The 19,639-nt window shown below is 39.6% G+C and overlaps 1 protein-coding gene across 4 annotated transcripts in view; it reads left to right on the top strand.

The window, feature by feature from the left end:
• Positions 1-19,639, top strand: part of FAM135A (family with sequence similarity 135 member A) — an 87,418-nt gene that overhangs the window by 21,452 nt on the left and 46,327 nt on the right. For all 4 annotated transcript variants that reach the window (XM_061358559.1, XM_061358557.1, XM_061358558.1 and 1 more), the window contains exon 4: positions 19,483-19,562. In XM_061358559.1, the coding sequence (XP_061214543.1) occupies positions 19,483-19,562 (80 nt within the window). The remainder of the gene's footprint in view (positions 1-19,482; positions 19,563-19,639) is intronic.

The following is a 19,639-nucleotide window of genomic DNA, read 5'->3' as shown; positions in this document are numbered from 1 at the left end:
GCCTGTCTCATGGTGTTAAAAGCATTCTGAATTGTGTAAAATAAAATGGCAGCTATTGTAAGTAATCACATCAAGCTGATCAAGCTCCTTTTTAAAACTTAGTTGATTTTTATACAAACTAGTTGGTTAGAGAGTAAGTCCAGATTCTCACTCATGCGATTGAGACATCATAATTTCCAGCTAAAATTCCCTTCTGATCAGTTTTGTTTTTCTTAACAGCTTTGCCTTATGCTTTCAGTGGCTCTGTCAGTGCTTACCCTGATCTATTTTTAAATGTCAGTCTTGTGAATCTCTTATTAAATATGAACTGAGTCAGTTTGGTCATTTGAATTTGTGGCACATTCCCCAACCCTTCCTGTAAAGCCCACATATGCCAATATCCAATCAAAACCAGATATCTTTTCCTGGGTTTATAACTAGTTAAATAAATCTGCCAGCTGTACCATGTTTTCTTAGATCTGTACCTTTAGTGACACTATTGCCAGAAGCAGTTATGACGGTATTTACACTAACCATTAATTTGGTACTTTAACAGTGATTAACTAGAAGCAGTGTTGATGTCTCTGTATCGGTGTGGTTCCAGGGTTACTTCAGACTAAATTTAATCTCATCCTCTGGACCAGTTATTTGGCTTCATGAGTATATTTTGAAATTGTTCATACCATAGTTGGTTGAGATCTTTTTGTTCTGCCTCCCCCCCCCCGGGCTGAAGTACATTCCGTGACATACAGATTAGAGCCTGTGGTTTAGCTTTCTCCAGGAGACTTTTAGGTTATGTACATGGAAAGCTGTCAGTGAATTGAACCAGTGTGCAGCAAACCCGGATCACTGGGGAAAGTGGCTCAAAACCACTCTGCTGACCTAAACCCATCAGTAGCGCAGACTCAGTTCCACTCAATATCAAATTTACCAGAAGGGTCCTCTGACAGACCCACTGTTACAACCATGTTATTCTTGTAACTGACCCTTTAAAGCAGACTCTTCTTTTCTTTGTGTTTTATAACTTACTATTGTAAACAAAAGAGAACAGACACTTCGTTCTAATACATGAGACTTGTCTTTATGTGTGGCTTCCTCCTTCTCATCTAGGTCAAGAAAAGTTGTTCCTGTGTCTGTGGTGATTCTGGTGGTTAGCGTCTTCTGAAAGTTGCACTGTGGCTGTAATCACAGAACTATGTAGTATAATAAAACAATAGTTAAGTAGAATTCTTATCTAACACAGATACTTCCTTGTATTTTCTTAGAACTCTGTGCCAATTGCTTAGAACCCAACTTGCTCCAGGTAGTTGGGCTAATTTATTTTAATCTCATTCTGTTACATTCAAATAAGGCTTCACGTATTTTCACTTTTTGAATTAGTGGGCTGTGATGATGGGAATTTTTGCCCTAGCAGGGATTCATATGTGAGTACTGTGTGACAAAATAAATAAAAGAAATGCAATTGCTTGGGACCTGTGAGAATGACGCTCTTGAGATAGCAAGGCTTCGGGCTGTTTTGTCATTTTAGCTCATTAAAGCTCCAGTTAGATTTGGACTTTGTAGTGCTAACCTTTTATAAATACAAAGGGAAACATAACAAAGCTTTAGTGAAATGTGGACCACAGAAGTGGTGAATGAGTTGAGTGGAAAACTGGCTAGATGATTGGGCTTAAAGAGTTCTTGTCAGTTGTGTGAAGTCTGGCTTAAGGTAATGCCTGGTGGCATGCCTCACGGTCAGTAGTTTAGTGTTTTGATTAATGACCTAGACAGGGTGTCTTCTCAGCAAGTTTCTGAATGATAACAGGTTGCAGGGAATGGTTGGATACCCTGGAAAGCTGCTCTTTGGAGGGTCTAGCCAAACTGGAGAACTAGGCTTATAGGAGTCTCAAGGGTGAATGCAGAGTACTCCAGATGGGATTGAATAACCCCATATGTGAGTGTACCTTGGGGGACAGATGGCTAGAAGGCACCTTTGCAAAAAAAGCATGTGAGGGTCCTGGTGGAATACAGATTAAACATGAACCAGCAGGGCACTGTGGCCTGTTGCATACCCAGCTGTAACAGCCAGAGTGTAGCAGGAAGCATAGTGTGGAAAAGCAAGGACTGCATCCTTACTGTGTTATGCTGCCTGACTCCCACCAGTAGCTGAGCAGTGCTGTCAGGGTTGCTCAGTTTTGAAGCCAGGATGCTAATCTCTCCACACTGATTTTCGTCTTTGGAAAAGTCTGCAAAATAGGTCACTAGTGCATGTATTTTTTTTTTTTTTTGCAAAAATATTGTCTTGCACAGTTGAGAGCTATGAGAGATAAAGGGTTTCTCTATGATAAGAGTTACTGACCAGAGTGTGGGGTTTCTGGACATGTTAGAACGGTTATTATCACTTTCTGTGCTGGAGATGGGGAAAATGTTTTCTCTTTTTTTTTCCTGTTTGTCCTGTATCTTTGGACAAAAGCTGTTTCCTGAAATCTTTTTTTGCCACACTGACAAATATTATGTCTGTGTCAGTGTGCTTTCCCTATTTATAGTTCCATTCACATGTTGTCTCTTAAGTCCTTTAGCATAAGGACTGTTCTCTGTTTGCACAACAGACAGCTAGTTAATTTAGTAGGTTTGTTAATGAAAGGCCTATTCTGCCCACTTACAATAATCGTTAATAAGAATAACCTTTTAATACTTTGTGACAGGCTTGTTCCAGGAAGCTGAAATGCAAATCAGTTGACGTAGAACAGATGACAATGTTCTCTTGAAACTTTCTCATATGCTCTTTGAGGATTGCATGATGTTAGCAGCTTTAGATAGACAGAATATATGATGTCCTGGTAACATGATTTTGGTCTGTCTTTTCTTGATGTTTAAAAGTTTGTGCTGGTAGAAGGCTGGGGGACACCGGTGGCAGCTTTATCGCTGGTTGTAACAGAAGTTTCTTATAACAACTTTCTGCTCTACCTCCTGCCACTGCCTTCTGATGATTATAGATGTTATTTACAATGTTCTTAAAAGACACTACTGGAAGAGCAAGTTGTCCCTTACCTGTTTTTCCTCTGTGGATGCTTATCCTCCATGTTTACATATATGTTTTGTGTGAGTCAGCATCCTGAACTGAGGTACAGATGTATTGAGCATTTCTCAATTCAAACAGCTGGTTATCGAAGGTGTAATAGTGTTGTAGTGTTTCGGTTAAGATGCAGCGTTCCACCACCGGGTGATAAATCCTTATGTCTAACTTAGAATAGTTACATCTTTTCTTTGGGTAGCAAGAGAAATTTCCTGGTAACCTCAGTTGTGAGAAAATGAGATTTTCATTGTTTTAGAGCTCTCTATTGCTTTTTCACCTGTGAAATGTCAAATTAAGCTAAAGAAACGAGTGATGGTTTGTAGTTTAGCACAGCGCACACATTGCTGTGCAAGCTCTGCTTTGAAAACAGCTTTAGTCTATGTTTTTCCCTGTCTCTGTGCATTCTTGTAATCCCAATGCTAACTTCTTACTTTTCCACTAATCATTTGTTATTGTGTCAGTAGTAGCCATGCACACACATGGCCAAAGCTGGATTTACATGATTTTTAACAGTAATGTTTCCATGTGGTTTTCAGAAACGGAACTTGGTAATGGTTATTTCAGCTAAGTGTAAATTCTTTGTTAACCCAAGTAGACTGTGAATGGTGAAAGTATTAACCATAGCTTGGTATTATAGCTGCAGGTTTACACTTGTTTTCAATGCATCTAGTTATCTGCTATTTGACTTTGGTTTGGGTTAAAGAGTTCTTTCAAAAGCATATCAAGAGTTTACATCAGTAACGTAAGTCTACCACACTTTTTTTTTATGTGGTTTTGCTTTATAAATACTGACTAACAGATGGAAAAATAATATTAAATAGCTTCCACAGAAGAGACTTTCGCAGATTCTAACGTAGACCACCTTTTTGAGGTGTATCATATCTGAAGTTAGGTTACTGGTAGGATTTCAGTAGCACTAAGTTGCTTGTGAACCTAAGTCCTATTGAAAGTTGAAGGAATTTTGAGCATCAGAGACTACTGGAAATTCAGCCTTACAGTGTTCATTGTTCCACAGATTTATGTTTTTTCCATATGCAGATACTTACTGATCTATCTCAGCAGCATTGACATTTTATGCTTCCATGTGTGTGGTTGTCTAATGTAGCGTAAAAGAAAATGCACTGAATCACAGTGTGAATTTTAATGAATCCTGCTATGATTACACAGTAATTGAGTAAGAAATAATGCAATATATGAAAAGTAGTCTTTTTTTTTTCTTTTCCTGGACCCAGTGGGTTGTCTACATCAGTTTTATAATTTATTAACAAGAAATTAAAATTTGAAGAGTACACTTTCAGTAGGACCACTTTGCTTTCTCCTGGCTATGTCGAGAGTCCTTAAATAAAGAAATAGCCTCTGCTGATGTTTTATGTTGTTAGCATATAATCAAGTAACAAACTCTTAATCACAGAATCATTAGGGTTGGAAGGAATCTGTAGATATCTAGTCCAACCCCCCTGCCAAGGCAGGGCCACCTAGAGCAGGTTACACAGGAATGTGTCCAGGCAGGTTCTGAATGTCTCCAGAGAGGGAGACTCCTCAGGCTCACCTGTTTCATTTTCAGTTCATACAGCCCAGTCATACTTCTGCTTTCCACCTACATTTCTGTATGATGCAGCTTTCTGGAAATACGTGTGGTGAACTGCCTTCTGAATATGTAGCTTATCTTCTGAAGTATTGTACTATGATCTTTACTTAACGTAATATGGCCTTTACAAGAGGAGAAGAAAGCTGTCAGATTTGTCTAACAGTTGCAGATGAGCTCTATTCTTCAGAGTTTTACAATATGGTTCTTACAGTTTTGCAGTAATAGAAATAGCAGAGATATGAGTGTAAGGTTTGGGGCTGGTCTGTAAACTCAGCCCCAAATATGGAGGAATAAATCTATCTAAGAAAAACCAAACACTTTTTTATTTTTCTTTCTTAAAAGTGGACCAGGTTCTGGTTCAACAGTAGAGGCACACACACGGGTCCTAGTTGCTCTGAGACAAGAATGGGTAAGACTGGGAATGAGTAGTGGGGAAGCCATGTTTTAAGCTGGTATTGCTTCAGAAGTTGAAAGCTAATATCATCAGATAGCTCATTAGCCCTTCTGATGCAGGATGTCAGAGAATCAATGACATAATCTGGTCCTGAAGGGCACTGACAGTTTGAAGTACCTTATGATGGTATTTCAGAATCTTGTCTTTTTGAAATAAAAAGCCTTGTATTTGCTAAGTGGAAACCTGAACACTGCTTTGAGTTAGCTGGGAAATTAAGGCTTTTGAAGTACTCTGCCTTAGCTGTGAGTGGAACTGAAGAAATATACGAGGGTTGTACTGCATGCCTTCAGATACCCAAGTACAATGCCTGTATTAGACTTCTAGACACACAGGGAAACTTATCTGGGGGTCAGCTGGAGCCATGGTAAATTGGGCTTCTAGTCTGAAGCCTAGAGAATCCTGCCTCCCCACCCCATATTAATTCTTAGAAGAGTAGCCTCCAATTCAAGACACTAAATCAGATCCTGGTTTAGGTACACATTCTGTTATTTAAAGATGATGGTACAGGTGCTTATTTCTTCAATCATTATTCACAGAGGTATAGCTAACAGTTGGTTATTGCAGTTGTCCTGAAAATATGTTTTATAAAAACTCAGGTGTGTTGGGGTTTCTTCCTGCATAATCTTTGTATTGGTTAAAAAATATACATTAATGTTTATAGATACTCATTGCATATTACAGACTTCTCAGATACTGGGTAAAAATTTCACATCACCTGGATTTTGTTCAGATGTTAGCTCTTAGACCCATGTAGTACTTTTGGGAATTTTAAAACATCGTAACTTTTGCAACTGAAATTGTGACTTTGCAATTGAAAATATTTTGTCAGCTCAGAAGTCAAGCTGTCTAACAGCATCTTTTACCCTCCAGGCATTGAATTTGGCAAAATTCCTTTTCTTTAAAGAAGAAAAAAATAAAGACCTGAGATGTGTACTTACACTATCTTAACGTCTTGATGGAGACTGACAGCACTGTGATAGGTGCAGCTGTTTTGTGTGACAGTGAGGTTATATATAACTGTAATACAGCTTTATCTCGTTTGCCCTCCTTTGAGGACTACTGTATCTGGTGGGGTCTGTGTAATTCCTTCTTTCTTCATTGTAACAAAGAAAGATGTGTTTTGTGTATGCAAGACCAGATACCCATTTCACATTGTAAAATAAAGATTGTTTATCAGCATGCCTTGCCATGAAGGCTTAGCAGAAGCATGACCAGTGAGTTCTGTCTAGTGAGGTACTAAATGACAGTGTAAGACAATACTGACTACAAAAGGAGTTTCTCTGGAGAAGGCCTATTCTTTTAAGCTGTAGGCAGCTAGTTTCTGTGTGTAGTATTGAAGGTAGAATGGGAGTAGCATGAGTTAAGACATCAGGATAATGGTTTCTTGAGTATGTAACTTCTAAATCTGAGTTTTAGTGAGTTCAGTATTCTGGAATGGTATGTAACAGCAATAGCAGTTTTAACTTTGTATTAAATACATTTTCAGTCATTAAAGTTGCTTATTTTGAGTCTTTTTCATAGGTTAGCACTCTTCTAAGTTAGTTTACAATCTGCTGCTCTCTGAAGGAAGGGAGAGAAAAAGGTACTCATTCTGTGTTCTAAAGTCTTGACTGCCTCGTGGTACAGGCAGAAATTCCTGGTATGGTGTCTTTCTGTGTCTTTCTGCTGCACTTTCATCTGATCATACCCATATGTATACCTGTATCTGTAGTCACAAACAGCAGTTTACTGGATAATCATATACTCCAGAGAACATATTGCTTTGTCTGAATATGGAACCAGGCTCAGTCCCACCACCAAACTCAGACTTACTGCCTCTGCTTTAGTCAGGTTCCCTCTCCAGAATATCTTCCTCTTTTGCTCCTTAAACCTCTTGTTGTACTCCACATAAAGTAACTTCTCAGATTTTTGAATTATTTTTAAAACTTATGTTTAACCTTATAAATGCTGATTCATGTTTTAATGCAAGAAGTAGCTTCCAAGCTATTGGAGATCAGACTGGGGAGTAAAAAAAGCATGTTACTCAGTTGTGCCAATTTCTTTGCTGTGGATGGTTGTGTAACTGCATGGGCACTGATTTTGTTGCAGAGAGAGAGAAAGTGCACCCAGTGACCCAGTGTGACCCACTTGTAGCACTATGAACCTGAATGTGTTGTGAAACAGCATTCTCACCCATGGATCTGTAGTTGGCTTGAGCCAGTACAGATGTACTTCTGGCACATATCTGCCAAAAAGTGTGATATGCGTGGTCTTCTGTTTTGTTTGCTCTTGAAGTTATCTTCTGTGGTCAGTAAGGTAGGCTTGCTTTTGGCAGCTGTATAGTCAGAAAGTGGGTTAAGCTGGCAGGAACACTGTGCTAAGTGTCTAGATGCTACAGGTAGGGAGATAGTTGGATAGCAGCTGCCTGAACCAGTGTAGTCCTTCTTCAGGTGTGCCGAGCGTGCCTACGGTAGTCTTCTTCTACCTTACAGTTGGTCAGTTCAGAATGGTAAGCCAGCAGAAAACAGAATACGATTTAGGTTTATCTCCCTGGCCCACATCAGAATGAGATATTCTGTCAGTGCAGGTACAGAAGTATAAATTACACAAGAGGAATGGGATCCTGTCGTAGTTTAAGCCCAGCTGGCAACCCAGGACCACACAGCTGCTCGCTCACTCCCCCCTTTCCTGCCCCCGCTCCCGGGTGGATGCGGAGGAGAATCAAAAGAATGTAACTCCCACGGGTTTTGATAAGAACAGTCCAATAACTAAGGTAAAACACAAACCACTGCCGCTACCACCAGTAGTAATAGTGATAAGGGAAAATAACAAGGGAAGAAAACCCAGGACAGATCCCTACTTCTGTCAACTTCAGGTTGGTTTAACTGTAATGCTGGACCTTGTCCTGAGAGAAATATCTGTAAAAGTTACAGCTTCCATGTTAGAAAGATACCTCTTGCTCAGGAGAGGCCATTATATCAGTATGACCTACCGAGTGAGAGCAGCCCACAGATAAGCATGGTTTGAAACAAAACCTCTGTTTGACCTTCTGCATTCATCTCAGCTGGCATCCCTGCCCCTAGGATACAGATAGACACTAGATATGTCAATTCTGATTTCCCTAAGCTCTCCTGTAGGGATACAGAGCTTGCCTGGCAGTGCCTATTCACAGAGCTTCCATCTTCATCGCTGCTGGCTGCTTCATGCCACTGCCCTCTCAGTTGTGTGGCCTGAGCGGCTGTGGCTGCCTGCTCTCAGTTGAGCTGCTGAGTCGGGCCAGTTTGCACAACTGCTCTGGAAGTACCATGTTGGTGTCACTGAGGAAGGTTCAGTGTATTGCAGAAGAGGGGCAAGAATGAGTGCCTGGGAGGACAGGTTAGAGGAAAAGTGGAAAACAGAACCCCATAAACTTGATTTCTTGCAGAAATTCTTACATTGTAAAAGTAAAGTCTCATTTTCAAAACATTGTTCTTGGTATTTCCTTATTATGGGAAGGGGCAGGATTTCCCAGTTGCCAGCTTGCATGAGTGACAAGGAGAGGGACTCAAGACAACTGCAGAAGACAGAGGGACCCACCCCTGATACTTGCTGGGAAAAGGACCCTACATTCCCAGAACGCTAAGGCACTTTTGTAGGTCAGCTCTGAAAGGAGATGTTAGAAAGGCAAGTCTGTAGACATCCAGAGCAGCAGAGACCCTCAGTTTCCAATTCCCTGGGGAGAACTTGGATTCTTCTACAGTGAGTTTTGTAGAACCCAGCTTTTAGGGAGCAGTAGTGGGAGGTCAGCCTCATAAGGGGAACACAAGGGTTCAGATACGCATGCCCATGGAAAAAGTTAGGCTCCTCAATGTGCATGTATTCAGCAAATCACACTGTCAACTTGGTGATCACTGTCACCTTGATTAGACACTAGGAAGAAGTTCTTCACTGTGAGGGGGTGAGACACAGGCACATGTTGCCCATAGAAGCTGTGGCTGCCCCATCCCTGGCAGTGTTCAAGGCCAGGTTGGATAGGGCTTGGAGGAACCTGGTCTAATGGAAGGTGTCCCTTCCTGTGATGGGGGTGGGAACTAGATTATCTCTAAAGTACCTTCCAGCCTAAACCATTCTGTGATTCTATGATGATCATCTCCACAGTTCAATCCTATTACTATAGTTAGTGCTGCTTCTATGGACTCTTTCCCTTTTCCCCATCATACTGTTCTGCCCATCTCAGTATTTTTGCATACCTTCCCTTCATCAATTTGTTTCCTACCTTTCCTGAATATGTGCCTGCATAAAATTATTTCAAATTATTTTGGATACCTTCTAAAGTTTTCTGCAGTGCTCATTAGGGTTTTCTGAAGGCAAAAGCCTTTGACAAAATGTAGACTTCAGAAAATTGTTTGATTGTTTAGTTTTTTACACTTGCTAAACAGGTTCAGTGGGCACTGTGTGTCTTTGGGGTATACAGGTTGTGGAACCTGGCAGGAGAAAAAGGGGTTTGGCTAATTTGTTTGTGCCTATGTAATTTGTTTATTTTATTTAAACTGGGATCAGAAGGTTAACTCTTCTGAGTTTGGATTTGTAACTTTGTTCTTTTAAGGGTGTATTTGCTGCCATGTACTACATGGGGTATGTGTTGGGAGACCAAAGATATTTTTGCTGTAGGAGGTGGCTCTACTGGGACAAAAGCAAAAATTCTATTCAAGAACAGCAACTTCCTCCTTTTCTGAGGGCATAAGAAGTAGAGTGCTTTGGAGTCTCTTGCTTTCAAATCTTGAATGTTAACCTTACTCTTTGACATTCACGAGCTTTCAAGAACATCTTAATAAGAATTTGAATTTTGGAATTTAGAGAAACAGGTCTTGACTTCTGCTAACTTTTCATACTTTCTTGTAATGTTACTCTGGTAATAGTGTCTGAGATTGTTCCTTATGAATTAATAACAAATGCGTAAATACAGTACACAGTGAGCAGATCTGCTTCTCTCAGTCTTTTTGGAGTTGAAGCAATTGAAGTTGAGATAAAAAATATTTTCCAGGAAGTGGCAGTATAATTTCACTTGATTTCTGAGTGTGGAGGCCCACCAGTAGCTCAGCTGGACCTAAGTACCTGTCATGTCACTGAAGGGAATGGTTCCGCTGTCTCCTGCGCTTGTGCAGTCCTGCCTTCTGTAATAGCCCCTACTGCAGTTGCCATCCAGGTGAATGAACATGTTCATCTGATTTACCATCCAATTTGTTTGAGGAGGGGCAAAAACATATAAAAGGGGTTTTGGTCTGCAAATCGCTCTTGCTGTTGGCAGCACTGTCTTGGGCTAACTTAAATGAATCATGAAGCAGTGCCTTTCTTGAAGGAAAATAGAGGCTTCAGATTCTGAAAGACTGCTTTTCTTTCTTAGTGACCTAATAACATTTCAGAGCGGTATGTCATATTTGAAACTATGGTGATTCAGTTTAAAATATTGAACCGGAGGAGCTAATGTGACTTCCTTGAATGACGTAGTTGGTAAAGTGGTGAAGTGATGATCTTTATTTGATGTATCTTGCATCAGACGCAACAGTAGAAATGGGATTTTTTGTCATTATTTTTTGCAGGAGTTTTCTTCATGGTACCTGAATTTCCATCTCTGCTTAAATGTATGATTTATTTGCTATTTAAACAGAGATTGCCTTTCATTAAACTGCAAACAAACTGAATTGTAAGGCTTGAGTACTTGCTTATTGACAGATGAGAGGAACAGAATTGCACAGCTGCAAAACTTAAAAAGTTTGAAAGACCAGTAAATGCCAGAAAATGATTTGTCAGACTCATCTTCTGGTCTCCTATCTGCTGTGTTTGCTAACCCTTTATTTCAAAACGTGTATGTTATGTGTCTGGATAAAAACTGCTGCCTGTTTGCAAGGAGGGGGGGGGGAACTTTGAAAAATTGTGATCCTGCCTACCAGGAAAACCCGATGCCCCATATATGTGTCCCCACAAAATGGGTATGTTCAAGACACTTGGCTGGAAATAGATGATCTTAAGGTCTTTTCCAGTCCTAACCATTCTATGATTCTGTGATTAAATACTTGCGATGTGTCATTTACAAGGCTAGTGCTGAATCAAAAAGTCAAATGAATATTTTCAAGCTAAATAAAAAGTTGTCATTCAGGAGAACATGGGGAAAAAGTAACCCTGAAGATGAGCTTCACGGAGCTGTTATAATTTAAAGATGAAAGGTCATTTAGTATTATTTCTGTCCTGTTCCCTTCAGTAATAACAGGAGATAAAAAAGGAACTAAAATTATAAACATAGACTAATATAAGTTAAGATATATTTGATTAACTAAGAGATAATGTAGTACTGTATGTTTTTATGGCTCTTAAAAAAAAGCCGTACTTATTTGAGATTGTTCTCATTTCAAGTTTTTAAATAAATATTCATAACCCCAGCAGAATTCTGCTGGAGTGTATCTGTGGTAAGAACATGGAGAAAATACTTTTGTAATAATAAGGCAAAATACCTACCTGCATTTGCTTTCCCTTCTCTCCTGTCTTATGTGCTTGATTGTGTTTCGTAACAAGCTGCTGTGACTTACTTGAGGTATTGGTCTTCCAAATAGTTCTCTCAAACTTTTGGTCCAATAACTGTTTTGTTTATATCTTTAATTGTTAGACATAATGTGTGCCATAGACATGTGAGGTACTGTTAAATTAAAAGTAATTTACTTTCAAGGAAGTTTGTTCTCAAATAAACGGGAACTTTTAATCTGTTTCCTGTAAACTTGCCCTTTGTTTTATTTGTCTTAATAAAAATGTTAGCAGTTGGGAAACTCCTGGGTTGTTCGTAGAAGGGATTGATAAAAGATTTTAAACAAAGTCTTCTGGGCATCGTAATTTTCCTGCTTCTCAAGTATCTGAATTAGGATTTGTTAAATGAGGCAAACCCCACAATTACAGCAGATGTGTTGGTCCATACAAGAAGTACGTATTAAAAAGTGTTTGCAAGATAAGAATCTTTCTGTGTTTTCTGTACCTGTTTTGTTCCCTCTCTAGCTATTCCCTATAACTAGTTTGGTGGCCATGTAGTAGTCTGTGGGTCCCAGCTGGGTTTGGTAGGATTAAACTTTTATAGATGAGTGTGCGTGTGTCCTGGTGGGGAAAATGAAGGAACAAGTCTATCCAAAGCTCTTCTATTTTTACATGTAATTTCCAGATACAGCGTTTCATTGCCTGTGCTTTATTCAGTGCCTTTTTCTATTCTCTTATTTCTGTTCCCTTACACCTTATTTTACTCCCTTATTTGTGCCTTTGCCTGGGTTGCCGTTTTGCAGAATACCTACAAGGTTAACAGAAAAATTCTGACGAATTTGTGGTAATGTTTAAAATAGACTGTTTGTGTTTCATGACCATTTGAAATGCATTACACATCAGAAGCATATCCAGATTGCCTTGAAAAGTGCATATATGCTGGCATTTGTCAGTACAGGCTTGTGACACAGGTTGTGTTGAGTTGCTAAATACCTTTACTGGTTTTAAGATGGATTTTTATAAAGCCATGAAATAATAGTTATGTGGGGTCTCCGTAGTAGGAAGGGGCTTATCTTATAGAGCAGGGGGATGTTGAACAAAAATACAACGTTCTCTCATTCTCTGGGATTCTTTCAGTGTATTGCTGACTCAACCTCTCACCACAGCAGTAGTTTCTGTCAGTGGGGGTTGCTTCTGTGGGAAGAGGTCTGACCTGAAGAGCTCTGCTAGGGTCAGTCTGACACAGCTATTACAGCAGCATTGCTGCTTCCAGAGCTGCGGGTTCCTCAAGAGACTCTCTCTTCTATCCAGTTTTCTCACAGTTCCTCACTTAAGTGCCACATTCCGTATTTACAGAGCACTGCTGTATCTCCAGCTCTGTTTCTGCATGCACCAAATGAAGCATGCTTGCCTGAGCCCACTGCTTACCTTGGGAAAACGAGAAGTCTTAGTGGTGGTCTGCAGTAGAGGATGCCTTTTCAGCAGGGCCTTGCATTCAGCAGATCCCAAGAGCTCCCTGGAGGTTTTGCCTATGCAGGGTCACAGCTGTTGCTTCGTTTGGTGAACTGATAAATTTAGAGTCTGTCCTGCAGGTGACCTGATGTGCATGTGAATTTTGCAGTCCACAATGTTCAATGCTTGCTTGTCTTCATGTGGCTGAGCACATTAAAGCATGCAGTGAGTGCACTCGGATTCAGGGAAGAGGAAAGGTTGGACTCTGGCATGTGCACTTCTGCCTTTCCTCTGCCTGGCAAGAGGAACTGCCAAAAAACTTTCACCTCGGGGATGAATTAATTGTATTATGCAGCTTTTTCAGGACATACATTTCCCTTGGAATGAACTTTAACTGGCAAAGTGAGCGTGTTTTCAAGTAAAAGCTTGCAGCTATCTCTGTAAAAGTATGTGTGCTTCTTTACTGCCTGAGATTTATTATTTTTTTTTAATAATGGTTATCCTTTAACACTGCATTTGCACACATTACTGCCTGTGACTCCATGTGACAGCATTAAGAAGTCAAATAACTGTCACTTCCTACATTTCCTTTTTTGTTAGTACCAAGTTACATTCCAGCTATTCATAAACCTACTTCTTGCTCAGATTATAAATTACGTTTTTCAACAAATGTGATGGAAAAAACTTACTTATGCCCATATAAGTGATGATTCTAGTGAAAAAAGAAACCTGTCCATTTTCCTATGTGGGAAATAATTTTCTGGCACATGTCACATTTTGAATCTTTGAGATTTTAACGAAACTCATTGGAAAAGATTTAATCCCCCATGAAGTATGGACAGTAGTGGTCTCCTCTGCCTAGAGGAGAGCAGTAATTCTAACTACCTTTCTTGGAAGACCCTTCTCCTATGAGGTCTGTAGTAAGGACACTAAGCTTCAGATATCCTTGAACCTTTTCATAGTGTGTTTGTGGATTTGCAGGACTATATTGAGAACCAAATGAGATAAATGGACATCAGCAGGTACATTTATTTACTGAAGAAAGACTGCATAGGCTAGGGTTGTCAGAAATCTCCTGGCTATTTATAAGCTCTACACTGATGACTTTGGCTTTGCTTATGTGTGCTGTCTCAATAAACATCTCAGACATTTAGAGTGTCTTACACATTGTTAAGCAAATGTGAAGGTATGCCTTGGGGGATGGATGTGGAACTGTTTCCAGACAAAGCCTTTAAGCAGTGCAAACAGGGCAGGAGACCTGTGTTCATCCTCAGCATCATGTCTGCAGATAAGTAAAAGTAAATGCTGGAAGCATTTAGAGAAGGAGAGGTTGGTGGATTTTCAGAGATACTGTTGTAAATTGTCTTCTTTTTTCCTCAAGTCTATGATACTGGAAACTTAAAAGGAAGTGGGAGATGCTGCCTTTCAGAGAAGCAAGCACATCAGCTGTGGGGAAGTATTTTGACTGTGTACATGAATGTCTTCCTGATTTTAGATGTGGGAAAGACAGGAGCTGGAGGATGTTCTATTTGCAGATGTGTCTCAAGCTTGTTGTGTGTACCAGCTCCCAGCCTTATACACTTCTTGCTGTTATCATGTTGAAAATTGGTGAACCCTGTTTCCTTTAATCTCTGAGATCATAGACTGATTGATTCAGGGTGGAAGGGATAGCAGCATGTCATACAGTCTTCCTTCATGCTGAAAGAACCGTGAGCACGGAGTCCAAACCATATTGCTTGAACCTCTGTCCGCTCAGGTCTTGAAAGTTTTCATGGGTGAAGATTCCACAGTTTATCTGGAAGAGCTCATCTGGACAACATGTTCCAGTGCTTAAGTATCCTTAAGACTGTTTCAAGTCTCAGTGTACTCAGTCTTTCTTGGGAGACTGTCCTTCAAATCATTCTTACCCTAGCAACATGAAAGTCAGGCAGTTGCAACCTGCTCATTGTCTAGACAAAACGGTGTTAAAGACTCACTTGGAATCTTTTCTTTGTGTGGTGTCAGACCTTCATCCAACAGTCAGTCTGCTGTTCATCCCAAAGCTGTTCCTTGCACTGCCCATACTGCAGTGCCCTTCATTAGCTGCTGTTGCAGCCAAGGCTTTTAAAATGCGGAGCTGTAGTTGTATCATCAGAGATGATCCAAATGCATCCTGCTGAATTATTAGGTGGTGATTGTAAATAACACAGCATACTCTTATCAGGGTAATTTAGTAACTACTGTATGTCACGTTCTTTCTTCTGTTGCATTTTTAGTACATTTTTCATCGTATATTTAAATTGGTTCTTGGTGGTATTTCTGTTAGCTTATTCTGTTTAGTGAAGTACTTAGCTATCCTGCTTCAGGTAGTGTAGGAAAAGATAACAAAAGGTCCTTACACTGATGAATGCTGCCGTTCCCATGCATGATTAATGTGTGTTTTTACAGTGTACCACCTTCTGAATACAGTCGTTTATTTTCTTCAAAACAGGTAGCTTTAAAGCATCTTTACCAAAATATTCCTCTCTTCTTTGTTATCTGAAATTTGCAAGCCGTGATAATCTGAAAATGGTGTTTTCCCCATTTAATGCAGTTGAAAGAGAGATTGAGGGACAGGGAACACAGATTTTTATTTATTTGTGTTTCAAAAATCTGCACAAAAAATCACTACTAGTGTAAGCTTTAAACCCCAGCCCTCTTCTGGAATCTTACCGCCAACTGCAAAGCTTCATCTATTTCCTGTCTTAATATTTCTGCTCTGGAAAACAGTTGTACATAAATCTTGAAGTGAACATAGAGCCCCTGTCTCTGTTATCAGCAAGACATTTTTCAGGTTGCCGTCAGTGAGGACTTGGGAAGGACCACACTGCTGCAGCAGGGTCAGTTTGGTATTACTCTGTCATGTTCCTGGGACCTACAGTTGCATGTAAGACAACATGTGCTGTAGCAAGGTTGGGCATGTGAATCTTAATGGCTGTGCTTTAGCACAGGCCATGCCACTTGAAGTAGTTTTAGCATGTTCTTCATTCCTGTGGCCTTCAGAAAGGCATTTTAGTGTATACATATTGATAGACCCAAACTGTTACACCCTCTGAAAAGTTGTGGTAGTCAGCCTGCAACTGCCTGGTTAGGTCTGCACATGCTATTTCTTGGGAGACACTGGGCTGGGGCTTGAAAGTGTTGGTAGACCCAAGCTGCTTTAGCTAATTGGGTACATCTGTTGTACCACTGGGGGCATGCTCTGTAGCATTGTTACTGTCTGGGATTTTCGACTACCCAGGATACCTTCATTCTCTCATTATATAGGATAATGGAGAGTTGATTGTATTTAGATCTAATTTATGGAACATTTTAAGGATGTTTGGGATAGATGAATGTGATAGGTGAGTAGCAAGTCTTCACTACTGATTTGTTATGTAGAGGCCCAAGCAAGTACAATACAGTAGATCAAGTTTAGGGGTCAGTTGTGCATATGAGAACTAAAGAGTGTTTATGGTACAGCTGGGAGATAGGTGAAGGTGACTTGGGGTTTTGGGGGGTTGTTGGTGGTTTTTGTTTGGTTTCGGTTTGTTTTTGAATAGAAGAAGAAGCATTGGAACACCAGTTGACTGAGTTGAAGAGGAAGATGAGGAAGGCAGGGCTTGGGGGCAAGAGAAAAAAAAATTGCTGTCATCTTAACTTCAGAAAGCATTCCCTTATTTTATGTATTACAAATGTAATTCCTTTGTGAATAAAGTACCCTGCTTCTGTATCATAGCTTTTCATTTGCAGATAGATCCTTAATATATATGGCATTTAAAGATGAGTGACAGTGAATAATTTGACAAAATACTTTGTAGGAGGTTGTTTGTTCATTTAAATGCCTTAATGCAGTTAAATGATTGTTTCAGAGATCTTGGCACAAGATTTTGAATTAATGTTTACATATTTGCCCTGAGCTGAACTGTGAGGGGGTTTCATTACTGAGATTAACAGGTGAATGTTTTGTTATAAACTGCTTAAAGTGTAAACCTGCTGAAAGTCAAAGCCACCTGTCTCAAACAAACAAACAATATACCTTTATTTCCCCATTAACCCAAATCAGGCAGGTAAAGTGCTTACTGGATAAAGAGTAGAATAGTGTGCTGTTGATTAATTGCTAGCAAGTAATAATAGGAGAAGAAGGATGTCCTAACAGCCTTCTGATTTCACAAATTACATTCTAAGCACGAACAGTTCTGTTGATTGCTTTCTTTGAGGCCCAGATTGTAAACAGTCACTTAATAGAATCTTTAGGGCATATGGGTCTTACTTTATTAAGTATTGGAATATCACATTGCACTTCTGTTGGGTCCTCAGGTTTTATTTTGCCTTTCATTTTACCCTGTTACAGTCCTAATTCATTAATCTATCTGCAACTGTTAAGCATTAGTTGTTAAGCATTAGTTAAATTTATGCTCTGCAGAGCTGTCATGTGGTTCTAAGCGAGAAATGAAAATGATGCAGATGTTGGATATTTTGAAGACAAAGTTTGGTAGGTTAGGAGGAGATGAAGTAAAATATCTGGCATGTCTCTAAACTACGGAGATATAATATTTAATATAAACCATACCAATGATTTTGCATTCATAATACCTGAAGTAACAAGCAGTATGCTCTGCCATGACAGGCATTTGCATCATGGGAGGATACAGGTTATAATGGTAGGGTGTCAAGCTTTTGATAAATGTTTACTGTTGATGCAGAAATGACACTATGAAGTTGGGGCTGGTGGAAGGTATCTCCATGCTGAGGCTATTATACATTAGAATGTTTCATGTGTCATGACCTCAGTGAAGGTGAAAAGAGTAACTAACTGAATGATGAATGTCACATCTGACCCAGAGAAAAGGAGTACATCAGTGTACTTGGTTGCATCCCCATGGGTTAATAGTTGAAAGGACTCTCTTAATCTCCTCAATTCCTTACACTTTTAGAGAAGATGACAGTGAAAGCTCATTATTTTATTTGTTTGGGTTTTTTTTTAATCCAATAAAAAATTAATTCATTTACTGTTTATGAATCAGCTAAGTGGTATGGAATTGTGTTTGACATGTGGATTTCTAAAAACAAAATACTTTATTGCTGGTTAACAATAAGTTGTTTTATTTGATATTTGAAAGGATAGGAATAATTTTGCTGTCATCTCTTGCCTCTAGCAATATAGTTCATTAGGTTCACTAGTTCATTAAGTATCTTCTATTATAAAACATTCTTTGATACATAGTTCTGACCAGACTAAAGTTGACTTTTTAATTTTGTGGAAGGGTTAGATTAAGAACTTTTTTTACTGATTGATTGTTAGGCTAGTACACAGTTGCATCAGTTGCTAGCAAAGTTCTGGATGGTCAGCTTTAGTTGATGTGTTAGAAGTCAAAATCAGAAAACCACTATGGATTAGTAGAGTAGTTTGCATTTGGATAATGGCAGTTATGATGTACTGTAAGACTATGAGCGCGTGTACACATACTCACGAGGGCACTTAACACTCTGTATTGCATTCACATGGTCCATTCACTTAGGACCATGTGTTTGCCTAAAAAGGTGTTTTAGTCTTCCTGCTCTCTCCTTGTGAATGTTGTTGCTTCTTCCCTTTCGTTGGTATGTTTGTGGAGCATGTGGCAGGTCACTTCAGCTCACTGAGGAGCTAAAGCTAACCCCTTCAAACAAAAATAAATGGTCCAAAAGGGGATGAGATGGATGGAATGTGTCCTTTAAGTGTATTTATGGGTTATGTAAAGACTACCATGAAATCAATATGGGGGGCAATTAGGGTTTTCAGAGATGAAAATCAAAGTTGTAAACAGTATGGAGCTGAGTAAGATTGGAAACTGTTTAAAGATGGGGGCAGAGACCCAAAATACTTTTGTGTTTGTTTTTTGATCTTAGGCTTTAAGTTTGCAGTTCGTGCCTTTGGTAGCAAGTATTGTCACATTTTGCATAGTGTTACCCTTTATTTGAACTTTTTAGTACCCAGTGGCCACAAGCAATGTAGAGAGTGTCTGGTAAGCGGTGTGTGTTGTACGGATCCTGGAGGGATAAATGGGGGCATGTTGCAGTTTCACAAGTAGATCCTTCAGCAGCAGAACTGACTATAGCAGCCCTATACATGTGCTGTGTGATAGATCCTTCTGAGATGGTTATGGTGTAGCCAACAATCCTGATTTTTCATTCATATCAGTTCTTCAGTGTAGTTTACCATGTGTCTCATAAGTTACTTGCCCCAACAATGAGGGAAATGGACAGACTAGCCCTGTGTGGAGGCTTCCTTCTTCCATTCATGTTTGGCTGCTGCTCTGGTTAAGGGTTAACAAAAAAGCCAACAGGATGAAGAGTCAAAATAAGAGTTTTAAGCGCTGTAGACTTCCTTGCCTTGTTCTTCCTTTGCACTCCCTGATCCTGCCTTTGTCATTCTGTGTATCTGTATGTGGTTAATGAGATGTCTGTGCCACATGTGTTACAAATCAGTGTCTTTTGCTTTAGTTTTTACCAGATCCGTGCATCTATGAAAATTCCTCCAAGAATTCCACACAAATTAGAAGCTAGCTTGTTACATGCAACTGGTAAGTGCAAAGTCTTTTAGTAAATGATGTCATTGTTTTGCCTTGCTAATTAAGAGAGTGTGTTTTTTGTCTTACAT

Source organism: Neopsephotus bourkii, unplaced genomic scaffold, assembly GCF_033783945.1.
Source record: "Neopsephotus bourkii isolate Nb327-2 ecotype Australia unplaced genomic scaffold, CSIRO-AGI_Nbou_v1 NB_947, whole genome shotgun sequence".
NCBI classification, from domain to species: Eukaryota; Metazoa; Chordata; class Aves; order Psittaciformes; family Psittacidae; genus Neopsephotus; species Neopsephotus bourkii.
This window is presented reverse-complemented; position numbering and strand designations above follow the sequence as displayed.